This window comes from Schistocerca serialis, chromosome 2 (assembly GCF_023864345.2).
Source record: "Schistocerca serialis cubense isolate TAMUIC-IGC-003099 chromosome 2, iqSchSeri2.2, whole genome shotgun sequence".
Taxonomy (NCBI): Eukaryota; Metazoa; Arthropoda; class Insecta; order Orthoptera; family Acrididae; genus Schistocerca; species Schistocerca serialis.
In genome coordinates, this window is record NC_064639.1 from 56,717,438 (window position 1) to 56,737,038 (window position 19,601).

A 19,601-nucleotide genomic window follows, 5' to 3' on the forward strand; every position below is an offset into this window, starting at 1 on the left:
AGTCTGGAGATACTGACAGGTTTCAGATAGATTGTATAATGGTAAGACAGAGATTTAGGAACCAGGTTTTAAATTGTAAGACATTTCCAGCGACATATGTGGACTCTGACCACACCCTATTGGTTATGAACTGTAGATAAAAACTGAAGAAACTGCAAAAAGGGGGGAATTTAAGGAGATGGGACCTGGATTAACCGACAGAACCAGAGGTTCTACAGAGTTACACGGAGAGCATTAGGGAACGATTGACAAGAATGGGGGAAAGAAATACAGTAGAAGAAGAATGGGTAGCTTTGAGAGATGAAATAGCGAGGGCAGCAGAGGATGAAGTAGGTAAAAAGACGAGGGCTAATAGAAATCTTTGGGTAACAGAAGAGATACTGAATTTAATTGATGAAAGGAGGAAATATAAAATTGCAGTAAATGAAGCAGGCAAAAAGGAATACAAACGTCTCAAAACAGAGATCGACAGGAAGTGCAAAATGGCTAAGCAGGGATGGCTAGAGGACAAATGTAAGGATGTAGAGGCTTATCTCACTAGGGGTAAGATAGATACTGCCTACAGGAAAATTAGAGAGACCTTTGGAGAAAAGAGAACCACTTGTATGAATATCAAGGGCTCAGATGAAACCCAGTTCTAAGCAAAGAAGGGAAAGCAGAAAGGTGGAAGGAGTATATAGAGGGTCTATACAAGGGCGAGGTACTTGAGGGGAATATTATGGAAATGGAAGAGGATGTAGATGAAGATGAAACAGGAGATATGATACTGCGTGAAGAGTTTGACAGAGCACTGAAAGACCTGAGTCGAAACAAGGCCCCAGGAGTAGACAACATTCCATTAGAACTACTGACTGCCTTGGGAGAGCCAGTCCTGACAAAAACTCTACCATCTGGTGAGCAAGATGTATGAGATAGGCGAAATACCCTCAGACTTCAAGAAGAATATAATAATTCCAATCCCAAAGAAAGCAGGTGTTGGCAGATGTGAAAATTACCAAACTATCAGTTTAATAAGCCACGGCTGCAAAATACTAACACGAATTCTTTACAGACGAATGGAAAAACTGGTAGAAGCCGAGCTCAGGGAAGATCAGTTTGGATTCCGTAGAAATGTTGGAACATGAAATTTACAGCGCAACTTAACAAAAAGGAGGGACTGGTTTGTGGGACACATTCTACAGCATCAAGTAATTGTGTGTCTGGTTTTGGAAGGAAGTGTGGTGGGTAAAAATGACAGTGAGACCAAGGTATGAGCATAACAGGTAGGCCCAAATGGATGTGGCTTGCAGTAGTTTTACATATATCACAGAGTAGACTACTATGGAGAGTTGCTTCAAATCAGTCTTCATACTGAAGACAACCACCACCACCACCACCACCACCACCACCACCACCACCAACAACAACAACAAAAAGTGCTACTTAAACACTGTTTATTTCAGAGTAATCACCTACAGACAAGCACAGTGACAATAATTATATGTCAGAAACAAGGTTAACATATATCTCTTTGTCGGGGGTAAATATTAAACTCATCCCAGATACTATACAATACAATAATACTAGCAAAATACTATTTCATTCTGAGATATTGAAATACAGTATACAGCATTTAGAATCTACAGTCAGGACAGGAGATATTCTTATATTAATATTTATTCTCACTACAAACATTTCATTCAACTATAGTATAATATAGCTTTCAGCAAAACTACAAACATTGGCATTAGATTTCATCACAAAACCATTTACAAATACAATTTGAGTATCTCTACTAAAAAATTATAAATTAAACTGATTATTCTCAATATCACGATACTTTTAAGGAACATATTTCGTGAATAATCAGTCAGTTAACAGATGCATTGTGTGTGTGTATACTGTCTGTATATGTTAACATTTCCATTACACAGTTAGCAGGTAATTTACAATAAAAATTTCCACAAATAAGTTTGTATTGTTCAGCTTTAATCACTTCAAAACATAACACCAAAAATGTGTCTAAGATTGCCTCATGTCTGCTGCTTAATTCTGCTACAAAAATCATAAGAAAATAGGATTTTTTTTAGATCATATGATACTTAAGGCATGATACCATTTACCATACGAACAATAGACTATGGTAGCTAACATTCTCAAAACTGTCGAAATTCACAAATAATAGCACATAACTCGCATTAGCTGCAAAATGTAGACTATACTCAACAAAGCATATCGTGTACAAATAAAGTGGCGCCAATATATGCTCACAAGATGTATGGATGATACCTTCATATAAGAGAAAAATAAGAGAAAAAGTGTTTCCAGCAACATTATATGACTAACAAATTTTTGTACTGAAGTTTGTTAATGAGATTACCTGAGGACATGAGGCACTAAATACATCATCTTGATTTTCAGTTGGGTAACAGGGAAGCAGTCAAACTTTGGAGAGACATGTTACTGTGCATAATGCAGAAATTTAAAAATGTTATCTGTTTAGTGATTCCATTTTTCTGATATATCAGTGCCATTCATATCTTTAAAGACAGGAACTGCATCTTTTCAAAGCATGCTCAATCATTTGATGACTAGAACTATTTTGGTAAGTATGGACAAAACACCAGCAATAACCCAATAAGAAATTTTAGATTTTCACTATGACGCCGTTCAAAGACTGCATATAAATGTTACCACCTACAGACACACAGCTCACTGCAGTCTAATTCCACATAAATACTTACTCCTTATTTGATTACACATCATTCACATGGAATAACTATTTCTGGTACTATTACACTGATTTCACTATAATACTACCTACATTTCACACAACCTCTGATATGATGCAATCTGATAAATGTTTTTGTTTTTTACATTCCTGAGTACAATATAGTAGCATAGAATCAGTGGTTACACTGAAAGTATACAAAGTAATAATTTATCATACATAAATAATATACACAATTTGTTTGATTTGCATTTGCCTCTTACCACTTACACAAATATACCTTATACTAGTAGGAATACATAACTGATATTGTATGTGTAAATTTATGCATCAAAAAAGTTATTATTGTCCCAGACCGAGAGTATACATTGTTTGTTAATCAGCATAAACACATTAGAGTGCTATTTCACTTCACTTCACTTATTACATCCATAGCTAGAATTGAAAAATACGACCGTTGGCTATGTGTCAGCATTGCCAACTTAGTGCATCTACATTTAGTGAGTGGGAAAGTGTGTAACTATGACAATACAACGTATTGCATGTTTCTGTTACTGAAGAGAGATTATGAAAATATTTCTTTTTTTGTATAATGGGGGAGTATGGACAGAAAAACAAGAAAAGCAAGTAGCTGCTGGCACTAAGAACACAGAAGAGTTCCGAGGACAGGTGTGCAGGTGTGTGTGTGTTGAAGGACACACACACAAAAAGGGAGGGGGGCAGACAGAGAGAGCAAACAGATTAAGTTTTTATTTTGTGGTGTAGCCAAGCTGTACAAAACTGACTGGTCACCGAGTCCACCCCTCCCCCTCACTCCAACCAATATGTTTTACACCATTAATTAACTCATATTTATTTTTTTGTTTTATAAATGTTGCTTCTCAACCTTCCGCCCTTTGTTAGGCTGAATCTCCACTAACTTGATATTTAGCTCTTAGTGGATTTTATAAAAGTACAATCAGATTGCTCTCCGAGAACACATCAGAGTGAGCATTTTGCAGGCGCAAGAGATATTTTACAGGAGTGTTCAGTGGACTGTTTTTGGTGTCACTACATAGACAATAATGTTCATGCTTATTAAGAACACATACGAAGTGTTTGAATTTTTAAAGAAGTTCTCTCAACAATAAAAAATGAACCAGTTGTATCTACTCAAAAATGGATATATAAAGCAGCCGACGGATGTCAAACAAAAACATTCTCACAGTCTTATCATAGATAACAGCTAGTAACTAAAATTTGTTGGATCTAATACCGTATAATTTAGCAAGAGCATCTACAGTATTTTGAACTTATGTATGTTATTCGCTAACTGCACCTTGCTCACTAAATCTTCCTACATTTGCAATATAAAAACACACCTAGGACTGTTTTGCCCGTGAATAGCAAAGATGTACAATTCTGACACAGCTCTTGAAATTTTTCTGGTGATTGAAATAATTCTATTTCAGATTATGTGTGTTACACCTTGGCAGAAAATTAAAAAAGTCTTAGTTCCGATTACATATTTCACTATTTCTGTGTGATAGCAACATGATAGTAGAGGAAGAAAAAAAAAAAAAAGTGGGTGGATAAACAAGAATTTGTATGGCTGGGACTGAATCCTTTTTCATGTTATGCCTGATGCGGGGAGAAGAAAAATTGAGATTTTATTTTTCAACTAAAATTATGTTTGTATTCTTCAGTAACAGAAACCTCTATTATTTAGTGGGAAAAGGAATCAATTTTAACATTTCTTTGCTTAACTTCAGGATTTTGTAACAATAATTATGTTAACAAATAAAGTTAGGTGTAGATAGAAAGTACGGAGTCCTGGCAATATTGATTGCAATGACATGATTGCAATAGTTGTTCATTCAGATTCTAATAAAAACTAAAGTGATGTAAAAACTATGATCTGTGATATTATTAAACAATAAAATAAGAAATACCTGTGTATTAGAACGTGCTGATGCTGTATACAACAATGCTGTTACATACAGATTGTGTTGTTAAGACATTACTGTAAAATTCCCTTTGTCTTACTTTGCACTATCTGACAGATGTAAAGTTAAATATTTTGTGAAGCTAATTTCAGTCTTTTGTATTTAGCAGTCAGTACAATGGTATGGATAAGTTTACAGAATTAACACGAAACTGCAAACTAAAAGTTTCACAGTCTTCACAAAAACTACTGTAGTAATTATTTAAGATTGTTTTGAGATCATATTTCACACTTCCTGTGTATTTAAGCTATAATATAGCAATGGAAACACATAGGAATATCAACAATGTAGGAAAAGATAGATTGGTACTTACCATTATGAAGACACATTAAGTTGCAGACAGGCACAATTAAAAGATACTTACACGAAGCTTTCGGCCACAGCCTTCAGCAGCAAAAGAGAAGCACACACCATTCACACATACTAGAAATCACACCTCATGCACACATGACTGCCAACTCTGGCATCTCGGGCCAGAAGTGTGCCTGCCCGTGTGAACGAATGGTGTGTGTTTCTCTTTTGCTGATGAAGGCTGTGGCCAAAAGCTTTGTGTAAGAGTATTTTAAATTTGCCTGTCTGCAACTTAGTGTGTCTTCTTTATGGTAAGTAGCAATCTTTTCCTACATTGTTACGCTATAATACATTTATTAAATACCGTATTTTGGTCAAAGGTGTATTCAGTTATAAGTCCGCCTGAAAATTAATAAAAGGTACTTAACATCCATTTAGTGATGGTAGTTTCTATGACTATCCATAAGCTCTTTTGGATTTTTGTGACAGAGAAAAAATCTTAAGTTTTGTTAACAGAAGTACAAATGGTTACTTTATACTCTAGTGATTTGATTATTAATTACTTCATATACTTTCAATCATAAATAGTAACTATAATCAATCTACTGTACTAAATATGATTTGTCAAAGGACACATTTACAGCACAGTTTCATCTATGAAAGAAACTGTTCTTGAATGTTGTTGAACTGTTCAGTATACAAATCAGTATCACTAACTGTATTTGTACTATATTCCATATGTCAATGGTCTACACGAGTTACATGATAAAATGTTATGTTGGATCCAGAAGATAACTCTTGGCAGAATGTTTCAAAACAAAATCAATCAATTAATATAGTTCATTAATTGAAGTTTAAAATAACCTGTGTGCTTAGGTGACATATTTGGAGTACTCCACAAACTTAACCCCAATAATGTGCTTCAAAAGGCACACTAAAAAAAATTAAAAGCATCTGCCTTCTTGCAAGAACACAACTTTGCCATATTTTCCAAATAGTTTCACCACAGTTGTGGCATCTTCAGTGGATTTTTCTTTTTATTACTTTTTTTTAATATTGTATGTACCCTGTGGCTGTTAAACAAAAATCAGCTACAGGCTTATATTAATACATCTCATCACTACAGCAGTTTATCTGGAATCAACTGGTATGTGGCTGCTAGATGTGTTGTTACATTTACATTTAAAGTGACATTTTCTTGTACCAATTGATGAATTCCAGTTGTTAAGTTGCAGATGAGGTATTACTTGGTAACAATATTACTGCACCTTGGAGCGAGGGCTATCACGAGTCGCTGCGGAACTGGCATCAATAGCTTATGCACAACTGATCTGTCAGCATTGACAGTGTGATGCGTTTTCCTTATTCACCACCGTACTTGTCTACTGTAATTTCACTTTGTGTTTCCTATGTCGGCCAAGTGCAATAACATTGTGGTTGAGCAGTAAATGTGCAGCAAAACTTGTGTAAGCCACAGTAATGAAGTTACAACAAGAATTTTCCACTGAGTATGAAACAGAAAATACCAACTTCTACACAGTTATCTGCTGAGCACAACAAAAATTTTCCACTGAGTATGAAACAGAAAATACCAACTTCTACACAGTTATCTGCTGAACACTAACCAAGTACAGCTCAGAACAAATCAACTATAGCAATGAAAATGCTGTATTAATATGTACTTGTGGCTGATTTTGTTTGACAGCCACAGGACATATACAATGTAACACAAGAAGCAATAAAAGAAAAATCCACTAAATATGCCACAAATGTAGTGAAACATATTGGGAAATCAAAAAATTACATTTTTGCAAATAAGTCAACCCCTTTAATACATTATTATTATTTTCTGCAAGCATAATTTCCATTATGGTGGTTCAAATGATAGGTTTGCCTGCATACAAATTTACTTAAAGCACAAAAACAATAATGTCCTTCAAATGGCGATTCAAGCTTGAGAGTGAGCATATATTTTGTTGTACATTCCTTCCAAGTTATTAAGATTTAACACTGAGCAATTGGAAATTGCTTACTCCTGTTTTAATTTGTTCACAGAAATCATCACCTCCCTGCAAAGTATTGTCCAGAGCTTCAGTTTTTCAGACAAAGTTTCAGCACTTCCAGCAAAGTGGTGAGACACACACACACACACACACACACACACACACACACACACACACACACACACGTTCTGGTGTCAGGGATGACAAGGCTGTTAAGTAACTGTACAGTTAATTCACCCAACCTAGGAAGAGACACCAGCATAGAAAGTATGTTCACTCTCTCTCTCACTCACCTGCTGTGCCATAATTTTGGAAGATTTTTGTTTTATTCCAATTAGTCCCATTTCTTGCCACCATTTACTATCTTTCTTCCTGTATCTGCATAAACTTTTTTCATGTGTCTACCGTCACAGGTAAGCAGGCACGTTTTCTATCATATTTGGTCATAGTTTCATTTTTATAGCTTTCTGCATAGATTAATAGTAGAATTATGAGCATATATACACAATAATGCTCATAATGGAAGCAAACATATTATGTATACATAGAAGAACTAGATACTTCACATTAAGTTACAAAAAATGGGATCTGAACAAGTTACACATACATTCGTGTAAATGAAGTGCTTTTCATCATCTACATAAGTAAATTAAATTACAGTAAATGCCCAATTTTATGACTTAAGCACCTTTACCATGAAATGATTCACAAACTGCTATCAAAACAAATTTCTGCAATGAGTAGATCTGCCAAGGGTGATTAAAATGTCTGTCCCTGATAATATGATGGAAAAATAGTGCTATATTAACTTCCTCACATCCTTCTAACAGGACTTGCTGATGCTTTTCCACATACTAAGTACACAAAAATTTCAAGTCTTTCGGATACAGCCGAAGACTTCCCTTCCTCTTAAACACTGCAGCTGTAACCGGTGGATTCTGAATGCTTTTTTCCATTTAATTTTAATTTGCAGAAAATCTTCAAGTTTTTAAAGGAACTAGTAGCACAATGCATTTAAATGGTCACATTTGATTTTAGAAAAACAGTACTCCACTCATGCTCTAAGAACAAACAGTATTTGTTTTGTAGCTTTCATTGATTTACCAATACCTATTAAGACATAAAACCTAGAAAAATATTATCACAATGTGGAAAAAGACTTTGCATATACGCGGGTTTCTGAAAGCAAACTACAGAACAATCCACAAAAAACTGCACACAAAATATATAAAATTCTCTTCAGGAATAAACTACAACTTGCCTTTTGCTTCCTTCACCCGCTTCCTTTTTTATTTCTAAGAGACAAATTGAACTTTTAAGGCATTAATGTTTGGCATATCTCATGAGGTAGCCTAGACTAACCAATTTTATTCTAAAAAGACACTTTATTACATTTCTGCTCTTGAAACTTCTCATCCACTGTATCCGAAACTCTTTAATAAGTAAAAAATGTTGAGATGATTAAAGGATATTCTCATTTCACGTTACAAAAGGTTCACGTAGCACAGATTGAAGACATTTCCAACCAGTGCAAATGCATTCTGCTTTGCACCATGAATTGTTCTCAATGCAAGTAAATACTAAATGCCAACCCTCCCAATTCCATTCACTCCTATTTTAGCAGTGACATTATAAACTGCTAGGGTGCTCATAACAATGTCATCACTATGACACTCATGGTTCTCTCATCCATTTTTCCCTTCTTCTTAGAAATAGATTAACCACACAACATCTGCTACAGAAGAACAAAACATTTAAAAGTCAGTTGCATACTAAGAAAATTAGTGATCAGGTCTGACGTGGCAATCCATCTTTGGAAAGGTTTTAGTGCAGGTGGTTTTCCGCTTACTTCCTTCAACTTGTCATAAAGTCGTCTGACATGTCGATGTGTCAAGCGTATAACTTGACTGATGAGCAACTGCACAGTGTGCTGCTGATTTTTGTTGTGGATGAAGAGGAGGGAGATAGTGAAACTCAACGCCAGCATAACCTACCGCTCTCAAGGGACCAATGGGGCCACCACACAACGTCCCCATCCAAACGACAGATCACCATCAACAGTGTCATGTGCCCTCACTTGGTGGTATGTCAAAAGGTTTGGAATTCAATCCAGTGCATTGCCACAAAGTTTGGTGATCAGAAATTTTATGTCAACAATACTACTCCCCAAAATGGTGAAATGTAGCTGGTCAGGATGTCTTGCACCACCAGGATTTGAAGTGGATACTGTGGTAAAAGCATGTTTTAGTTACCCTAACTAGGAGGCCAAATAAAATTATGCACTGAAAAGCTTACAGTTTCATTAGATGCAAAGAATCACATTCAATTTTCACATATATTAGAAATGAGGCAGCTCCTTAAAAGTGATATTAAAGGACGCTGAAGATCATAGACAAGTATCTGTGTGCACATGGACAAGAAAAATGGGGATTGGATGCACCCTATCCCAGTATTTGAAGTGCCCTTTCTCGAAAACTTTATGCAATTACCACAATGCAACTAACATGCATATGGTTGTTATCTAGAATGAAATCCTACCAGGATACGCATTTGCTCCTACAACAAGGCAATCCAATTTCATATTTTCTTTTGGGAAAAACATTAATTCCATTTTAGCATAGTTTTTTCGGGGAAAAATGTATAACGTAAACAATTAAACAATAAGCACTCACCGACAATTCTGCGTAAGAATTTTTCATTTACAGAGAGACTGTAATAACCTGAAAAACAGAAATCAAATTTTCTAACAATCCATTTTTAATTGTTTCATAAAGGAAACAATGGCTGCAAAACAGAAATTTCTGTTGAAAGCTGCAGGTGAGCATACGGCAGGAAATGCTATAGTTTATGTACACAACAAACTATACACAACAAATGATTTAAATTTAGCTTTCAAGTTGAATCATTCTTACTCAGAGAAACAATATTAAATTATCCAGAGTGGCCAGTGAAACTAGTCAACATTACATGGCAGGCAGGGATGAGTGGAAAGAAAGAAAGAAAGAAAGAAAGAAAAATATGAAGAAGTGATGTGTTGCACTGTAAGCAGATTAAAAAAGAAATGAAATCTTATCACATAAAAGGCAGAGTCATATAGAAAGTACAGAATCTGTTGCAGCAACAGCAGTAATAAGAGTAAATAAATTACTAATGCAAAAAATGATATGGTGAGGCAGTGGGCAGGTAAAGATATAAGTTTAATCTTACTACAAAGTAAAAGCAGCAACTAATCATTGTTAATAATGTCATTTATTCACAGCAAATAATACTACTACCAGTTTCAAACCAACAAGCTCACCATCAGACAACAATTCACATTCCTTACTTCAAGCGTCTTATACTGCACAAGAGACGTTGATTGTTTTTCACTGTAGCGAGAGTTTCTTAGGGATGTGGATTTTTATGGCACAATCATCTAGGGAAAATCCTCCACACCAAGGAACTTTTGCCACAACCAGATCTAATTCTCAGCACAAGATGAAGGAAATGCGACACGTGCACAGCTCTCCTATCAGGTCAAAAGCGATAACACTGCTTAACAAGTAGCATTATTAAGAGGGGTTGGTTGCTGCTTTTATTTTCCTTGTATGATTAACCTGTAAACTAGAATACATATGGTTCTCTTTTTGCCTCTATTGTCCTCTCCGCTATTCTTAAATATAGTCCTAAACTGACAAGTCACTTATACTAATACAAAACCTCATCAATTCCTATGAGATACCAAATGTTCCCAAGTGTTGTCCTCTCAATAGCACCATCACAAGTGAAATCACATCCACAGCTGTCACAACTATTTCTACATTAGTGACATTTATTTACCCAGCCAACCTTCTTTCTTCTTGCAAGGTTCTCACAAGTTTCTCCCGATACAAAATTGCAGAAGAGTTATTGTCTCACAACTCTCTAGTTAGGGTGTTTTTACTCTTATCAGGCTTTGAAACAAAAGCAACTCCACATGTAACATGCTTATTTTTCATAATGTTTCACTGTCTACTTAATTTTAGTTCATTGTGCAAGGTAGTAGATTTAAAGAATCCCTTATATGCTATAGTTAAACCATGAAATCTTAGTTATTGTCTTTAAACTGGCTCTTAAGAAAGTAATCAATGGCAAATGTTTGGGTGAACCACAGGTAACTGGTAGATGTGAAACTGTGCAGAGATGGGTTATGTGATCACTAAGACAACACATAGCACACTAGTACCAAATATAAATAGTTGTACTACTTTTTAAATACTACGAAGAAGTTGCAGGACTGATATGGGTGCTCCACACACCACTAATCATATGGTAAGTCGAGTTAAGAGAATGCACAAGCAAGATAGTTTCAGCAACCTACACCACTCTATATTTCATTAATTAGAAATAAAAATGTAAAAGACTCACTCAGATATCTGGATAATGCAGGACTTCATTCTTGTGTAATTATAAGTAGACACAAATTTTACAGTGTAAGAATCAACTTACATAGCTCAAGTCTTGGACAAAAACTAGTAATATCTACAACTTACCACTGATATGCTTGAGTTTTGTCTTAAATGATGAACAATGCCACACTGCAGACAATATTTAATATTAAAATAGGAAAAAATAAGAATGAGCTCAGTCACATTTAAATTCAAGCTGTGCACATTACCAGTTTGGCTGCATAACAGAGCTCCTAGTACCTGCATATTTTGCCTGGTCCTTGGCAGTATTCCATAATAATACAAACTGGTAATGGAACAATTTTATCCTCAGCAGTTAAATGACTGACATCTAAGACGAACTGTTCCATTAATAAAACAACTTGCTTATCTGTTTACTAAAAGCCTGCGCTGTGATTAAGTCATTTTTGTGAACAGTCTCTGCTTTGCTTGCTTGCAGAAAATACCAATACAATTAAATACAGTAATACATGTAAATAATCATAACATTACCCTATTAAGTCTTTCTTAGTAAGGACTGATAAGTGTTGCACCAACTGTCAGTAAATCACTCTCCTTATAAAGTAGTTTTACATTTTCTGGATCCAACAACTACCCAAATCCCTTATGCAGCACAGGAAGTAAACTTAAATCACATAGTCCTGAAGAAGAGATCTATTTACAGAATACACTTAAGTGGCACAAACACACACATTTGATACCCGCCTACATACTGTTTGCTGACTGAATCATATGAAACTTCAGCACAAAAATAAAATACTACATTATGCGGTATCAACTTTACTATTTCCCTAATTCTGAGAAGCATATACATATATTTATATTATATGATACAAATGCACACACTGCAATTGTTATAATTATCATCATAGGACTCAAACTGTCAGACAATAACAAGACAGCTGCACATCTGAGATTCCTTAAAATAATGTTATTTCTGTAACGAACTTCCACCGATATGTTATGACATGCATTGCATTATGATATCAAATTATGTAAGTCCAATATATTTACTACCTTCGTGGCTAGGAAATTTAATGCTACTTTCGCATTAGGAACAGATTTCGCAAATCACACATTGCTTCCTTTATGTAAAACAGTTTCCTTCGGAGGGCAACACACAACTATTCGTCCTCTTATTTTTCTACTCCGCGTAAAACCAGTCATTGAAACATTGTCGCTTTTTTATGAGAAAACTAAATATGTACTAAGTAACAGTGCGCAAAATAATATCGCTCGAGTGTGATCGTTGAAAGCAGTAACAAATACAGGAAAGTTTCCACTTCAAAATAATTTTATATTGGTAATTGTAATCCCTCGGCACGTTACTTTTTGTGCATGTATTCTTCAAGTAAATTGTGTAACACAGCATCAAATGAAACGTCCGGCATTCCCGTGGGTCATTGTCTCGCACTCCTTTCGGTCTCCATCAGGCATTCACGTACGAGGATTCGTGCGTGGACTATTCCTCTTTTCAGTCGCTCTGCGGAACTCTTACTCCCGGCGTAAGTTGGCCTGATATCCTTTCCCATTTCTTCAATAACTGCAAGCAACTGGGCATACTTCGACTGCCCGGGAGGCGCTGGAGGAATCGCTGGATGCTGTCTGAGAACGTTGGCTCCGCTTCCAAGAGCTGTGGGAAATGCTCCTGGAGATGACATAAGATCAGCTGGAAGCATCATTGTTGCCGCTGCACTTGGCGTCATTGGTGAGTCCACACTTTGAATGTCATCATCCATCATCATGATGCGAATGCTGTGGTATTCACGACAGATATTTTCCGTTGAAGAGTAGCAAGTGCGGATAAAAAGAAACAGAAGCACGTACAAATCAACACCTGTGCGGTTTATCAGGCACTACAGAACTGACAACACACCATTACAAGTAGTTTCATTCAGTCTTTAAACAGCGTACCTTAGTGATGAACAGCCGTTTGAATTTCAGCGATAGTTTACAACTTTACGGTAGTGAAGTATCAAGACAAAAATCAGTTACACATATATGTAAGGTATCTGAAAATGTTCTTAAATGTGTGCTCACGAAAAGTGTTAATATAGGTTATCCTTAATTGAAAGGAACGTACTTTACTGTAAATTGTCTCTATAAAAATAATAATTAACACATGACTAACGCCACAGCAGCACAGTAGCGCCATCAACGGTGCCATGTGGAAAGCAATTCAGTAGCTTCGTCGTTAACATTCCTTCAGCAACTGAGTGCGTCGAACAAAGATGCTATTAAAAACTAAGTATTGTGATATCTTTGACATCGGCAGCGAGATAAAAGTCACGCGGTTATGTTTGGTGATTGACGAATCCGGTTGTGTATGAGATGTAATAGTGGTATATACAAAAATGCTGAAACCTAAAGCTTTAACGCAGGTTTTAAGCCAGGCAAATACCGGCGGAGTGGAGAATACGCTGTAAGTTAGTTAGTTAGTAGTAGTAGTAGTAGTGGAGAATACGCTGTAACTTAGTTAGTTAGTAGTAGCAGCAGAAGCAGCTTTATTCATCTGTAGATCTCTTTTTACAAGGATATAGAACACTTCTTATTTTAACCTTATCTCGAAGAAGATCCAAAAAGTTCTACAGGTTCTCCTATTATACTTATTTTAGGAAAGAGACCAGAATGTACTAATTGTGCTGTTGTTAGTAACGTAACACGTTTGACTACCTTTGTTGCAAAATACAAATGCTATGTAAGTCATGTGAGCTACAGGGAATGACCCTTGGCTAGAGCTGTGCTGTAATAGAACTCGTTAGCACTCCATTATTTAAGTTGTAAATTTCGTGCTAACTCGTTAGCACTCCATTATTAGGTAACCTGCTAAGTGCTATCACACCAGTAATCTGCAAGTGACAGACCAGTTACAGATCTAGTGGCCAAGAGGTTCCACAGCTTTTACATTATCTAGTAATACGTGCCGGCAAGACTATATATTGTTTGGTAACTTAATTAAATGTTCCATGAAGAATATGCACAATATCTGTTGCGATGGTGTGAAACAAATTGACACATGTTATGTAGGTCCTACTGGTATATTTGTATTGCAGTGCAGTGCTGTGTGCTGGCCATTCACAGGTCACCATATAACACAGTGCTATAAATTTCAATATCAATTTACATTTCAGTCTTTGTACTTCTTGTTAATAGTGAAGAGCGAATTTAATAGAACATGTTTGCCTGCTATATTGTGTGCATTACCTGCAGTAGATTGTACATTTATGGTGCAGGTCACCACCCCCATGAACAACGAACTATGTCATGGTGGTGTGACTTGGGTATGTCAATGATACCATAGGTGTAACTGCAGTGGAAGGGTATTTATTGAACGGCTCGACAACTAAATGGTTACTTAATAAAAAGTCAGCTGCTTTTTCAGTAGTTGGAGGGGCAACAGTCTGGATGGTTAAGTGATCTGACTTTGTAACATCAACCAATGTGGCCTTGCTGAGCTGGCATTGCAAACAGCTGGGAGCTGATATTTTTCCAGAAGATGTCGCTCTACTGTGTGGTTAAATAATGTGGCATTCACTTCGGTGAAATAGTCTGGAGGTAATATAGCTCCCCACTTGGATATTCAGGTAGGGAGTACTTAGGAGGATGAAAACACCAGGAAAAACAAAACTGCAAATCCGTGAATTACAGTGGGGAATGTTAGATCCCTTAATCAGGCAGATAGGTAAGAAAATTTAAAAAGGGAAATGGATTCATTGAAGATAGATATAATGGAGATTAATGAAGTTTGGCAACAAGATGGATAGAACTTCTCATCGGGTGAGAACAGGATTATAAATACAGAATCAAATAAATTAAAAGCAGGAGTAGGTCTGATGACAGAACTTAAACACAAGAATATACGTAGAGTTGGTGCAAGTCAAGTGCGAGTCATATGCACAAATCCAGATGGTGGTAGTATTGTGTACACAAGACATAAAAGGACAGTGCATTGGTGGACCTGTCATTGGTACGTAGGTGTTTCACGTGAAAAGATTTCTGCTGTGATCATGGCTGGACAATGGGAATTGTCAGACTTCGACTGCAGAATGGTAGTTGGAGTTACTCTTGGGATATTCTATTTCAGAAATCATTTGAGAATTCAATAATCTGAGACTCACAGTGTTGAGAATACAAACTTCAGGCATTACCTCTCACCATGGTCAACACAGTGTCTGACAGCCTTTACTTAACAACTGAGGGCAGCAGCATTTGACTATAGTTCTCAGTGCTAAAACACAAGCAACAATGGATAAAATAACAACAGAAATCAACACGGGACGTACACTGAGTGTATCAATTGGGACAGTGCAGTGAAATTTGACGTTAATGGGCTGCGGTGTCGGATGACCAGTGTGAATGCCTTTGCTTACAGCATGTCGCCTACAGTGCTTCTTCTGGCTTCGTGACAGTATCAGTTGATTGTAGACGATTGGAAAACTGTGACATGGTCAGATGAGTCCTGTTTTCAGTTGGTTAGAGCTGATGTTAGGGTTAGATTGTAGTGCAGCAGGCCCCCTGAAGTTGTCAACAAGGCACCGTGCAGGCTGGTGGTACTTCCTTAATGTTGTGGGCCATGTTTATGTGGAATGGACAGGTCCTCTGGTCCAATTAAACTGACCATTGACTTAAAATGATTATGTTCAGCTACTTGAAGACCTGTATTCATTTTTGGACTTCATGGAACTTTTATGAATGACAGTACACCATGTCACAAGGCCACAAGGGAGACAGAGGTGGATACAAAACTGGATTCCAAAGCCTATAATTAATCTTACGCAACTTGAAAGAACTCCCATGAAAGAAGAGTGATCTTAGAACAATGAAACTTCAAGGAAATACTTGTTAAGGACATATGGAACAGGAAATAATGAATAAACCATTGAAAAAAGAAAAATCAGTTTCCCGATGAGAGGGTAACATTTGTTGTGTGTGTACCATGTTTGCATTATAGGTTACAAATATTGCTCAATGTTACAACCACCTGCACCTACAGAAGCCTGAAACCGCACTAGATACTATTTCGCAATTCTTCAGAGCACTTTTTGAACAGTGGATAATAGAATGTTAAGCTTTCGTGACACAGCTCGTGCACTGCTTGAAAATTCTGTGTTGTGTCCAGCATTCTTAGCCACGTCTTCAACAATTTATGGCACAATTGGCCATCAGCCATTCCCAAGAGCAGTTCCCAAATCACCAGTTAATTCAAACTTTCAAATAACGTTCTTCAGTTGGAGTGTAGAAAGAGGATGTCAGTGTATTCATTCCATGCATCGATACTCATGAAGAGCAGCAGGATTATTGCTACTGTTTTAGCAAAACAACTCTATGAATACAGTCGTGTTTGCCTTGTCCAGACCTGTGTTGACTCTCCACAACTGATGCTTACTTCAACGCTGCATCACTGATCTAACAGCAAGTCATGACACTAACCTACTAGCAATGCGTATCCCACAGTGCACAGTCTGAACATCATTCCTACAAAGTTGGGTACACATATGGTAAACAGTTCTGTGTATACACTGGCTCAATTTCTGAAAGTTTAATTATAACCACCCTCTAGGTAACAGTAGTTATGTGGAGATGAAGAGGCTTGCACAGGATAGAGTAGCGTGGCGAATTGCATCAAGCCATAATCGGACTGAAAACAACATAACAGACCTTCTCTGTGTGAAATAATTTTTAAAATTTGCTCTGCTAACTGTAAGTTTTATTATTGGGCAAGTGGTCAAAGACATTTTTAGGCTGCACGTTGAACTGTCTGAGACACTGACAGCTTAAATAATGAGTATCATAAATTTTTGCCCCTATAGTATAGTTACTATTGTTTCCAAATTGTAATGGATTCTTTATGATACATTTCATTAGCAGATTATTTAATGTGAAACTGCTCTTAATGCCTTAGACCTCAGAGATATTTACAGAAGGCTAAGTGAATACCATAGTTAGTACAACTTGATTATGTACAGTCATTAGCTGTTAACTAACTGCTTATCTCGGAAGGCAATGTCGTCATACTTTTGAGTGGAAGTATGTTATAATATTGATATAATTGCTCGAACAGTCCACGGGTATACTGCCTGTTCATAGTGTCCAACGAGCACAATATTTCGGCGATCAGACATGTTGCCATTGTCAGGTGCGCTGATGAACAGTTAGTCAGCGCACCTGACGATGGCAACATGTCTGATCGCCGAAATATTGTGCCCTTTGGACACTATGAACAGACAGTATACCCGTGGACTGTTCGAGCAACAAATACGCCGGGAGAAACTGAAGAATCGTATTGATATAATTGCTTCCAAAACTAGGAATTATGCCAATAGAAAAAGTTGCTGTTTGAAAAGTACAGTATTATACAGAATATTGGTAGTAGAGAGAAGCAACCAGCCACAATTTATATATATAAAAAAAAAACAAAGATGATGTGACTTACCATATGAAAGCACTGGCAGGTCGATAGAAACACAAACACATACATTCACACAAAATTCTAGCTTTCGCAACCAATGGTTGCTTCGTCAGGAAAGAGGGAAGGAGAGGGAAAGACGAAAGGATGAGACTTAAAACCCACATCCTTTCGTCTTTCCCTCTCCTTCATGTGCTGTGTTAATTTTTGGCATTACTCGTTGTTGTACAGAACTCTGTATAATGTACTCTAATTAAATCAATGAAAAATGCAGGACGGAATGTAACAACATTGTGAGAAGAAAAGTTGATACTCGCCATACAGCGGGGATGCTGAGTCGTAGATAGGCGCAACAAGACTCTCAATTATAGCTATTGGCCGTTAAGGCCTTTGTCAACAACACACACATGCACGTGTGCACATTCAGATGCAACTCTCATACACGACTGTAGTCTCGGGCAACTGAAACCGCATTGTGAACAGCAGCACCAGTGCATGATGGGAGTGGCAACTGGGTGGGGGTAAGGAGGAGGCGGGAGTGGGGAGAGGGAGGGATAATATGGTGGGAGTGGCAGTGAAGTGCTGCGGGTTAGACTGAGGGCAGGGGAGAGGTGGAGAGGGGATGGGGGGAAATAACGGAAAAGGAGAGAAATAAAGACTGGTGTGGCAGTGTAATGACGTCTGTGTGGTGCTGGAATGGAAACAGGGACGGGTGAGAACAGTGACTAACAAAGGTTGAGGGTTATGGGAATGTAGGATGTATTGCAGGGAAAGTTTTCACCTGCGCAATTCAGAAAAGCTGGTGTAGGTGGGAAGGATCCATACGGCACAGTCTGTATAGCAGTGATTGAAATGAAGGGTTTCATGTCTGGCAGCGTGCTCAGCAATAGTTTGGTCCACTTGTTTCTTGACTACAGTTTGTCGGTGGCCATTCGTGTGGGCAGACAGCCTGTTGGTTGTCTTGCCCACATATAATGCAACACAGTGGTTGCAGCTTAGCTTGTAGATCACATGACTGGTTTCACAAGTAGGCGGTGTTTGTGACTGTATGTGGTGGTGGCAGGACGCATGGGACAGATCTTGCACTAAGTTACTTCACACGCTGTGAGGAGAATGGAACAGTCTCAGTTGTGATGTTGAAATTACTGTTTATTTATTCATCAGTAACAGATATTTCGGCTTATTCAAGGCATCTTCAGATTGGCCAATAAAAGATAAGCAGGTTACGAGTATTGATGATGATGATGATAAAACGTCTGCAGAAATAAAGTGCTCTCGTCATATGCAAGAAAAATAGTCAAGGCAAATACATGCTCCCATCGTGTATTAAAATCATAACATCTAATAATCTTGCTGGGGTGCATAATGTGGACTAGTGAATACAATGCAGGATAAAGCCTGTGCAATCTGTCAAATGGTAAAAGTGCTGGAAGCATCATTCTACATCCTGTGACTACATACACAGTACTGAAGCAATACCAGTAAATCCTTTAGGATCCTCTGAAACCGAACTTAAAAATTTTAGTAGTTTTATGTAGTATTTTTATAGCACAGTATAAGTTATTGAAAAGTGTGTCCTGAATAATGACACTTTTTTTTTTTTTTAAAAATCTTCGTGAAGATTGTTCTTATTTTTAGTATATTGATTCCATAAACTGAGCTGTCTGAAAAAGATATAATTTTAATATCAATGCAATGTTATTCAAATAGTGCATCGTGGTAGGAAACTACAAGAAGTCTGAGTATCTCATTAATATTTTGTCAGATAATTAATGCAAT

General features: G+C 37.0%; 3 protein-coding genes across 6 annotated transcripts in view; 1 reads left to right on the top strand and 2 right to left on the bottom strand.

Annotated features, from left to right (window-relative positions):
* LOC126456759 (diphthine methyltransferase) overlaps positions 1 to 13,616 on the bottom strand; it is a 155,548-nt gene extending 141,932 nt beyond the window's left edge. The window contains exons 1-2 of one of the 4 annotated variants that reach the window (XM_050092507.1): positions 13,500 to 13,611; positions 9,662 to 9,709 (exon numbers count right to left, since the gene is read on the bottom strand). The gene's annotated coding sequence lies outside the window, so the exon portion shown is untranslated. The other 3 variants (XM_050092506.1, XM_050092508.1, XM_050092510.1) reach the window with 3 other exon arrangements.
* Positions 12,817 to 13,161, bottom strand: LOC126455726 (cyclin-dependent kinase 2-associated protein 1-like). The gene has a single exon (XM_050091495.1). It carries the CDS (start codon positions 13,159 to 13,161, stop codon positions 12,817 to 12,819), a length of 345 nt encoding a protein of 114 aa, XP_049947452.1.
* Positions 13,617 to 13,661: 45 nt separating the features above from the next.
* Positions 13,662 to 19,601, top strand: part of LOC126456760 (ragulator complex protein LAMTOR2) — a 46,718-nt gene continuing 40,778 nt past the window's right edge. Inside the window, exon 1 of the mRNA XM_050092511.1 lies at positions 13,662 to 13,838. Coding sequence (XP_049948468.1) covers positions 13,771 to 13,838 — 68 coding nt within the window. The 5' untranslated portion in view covers positions 13,662 to 13,770. The remainder of the gene's footprint in view (positions 13,839 to 19,601) is intronic.

What these genes read in the sequence shown, in the direction of transcription:
- LOC126455726 (XM_050091495.1), bottom strand. Translation starts at nt 13,161, where the DNA reads ATGATGATGGATGATGACATTCAAAGTGTGGACTCACCAATGACGCCA.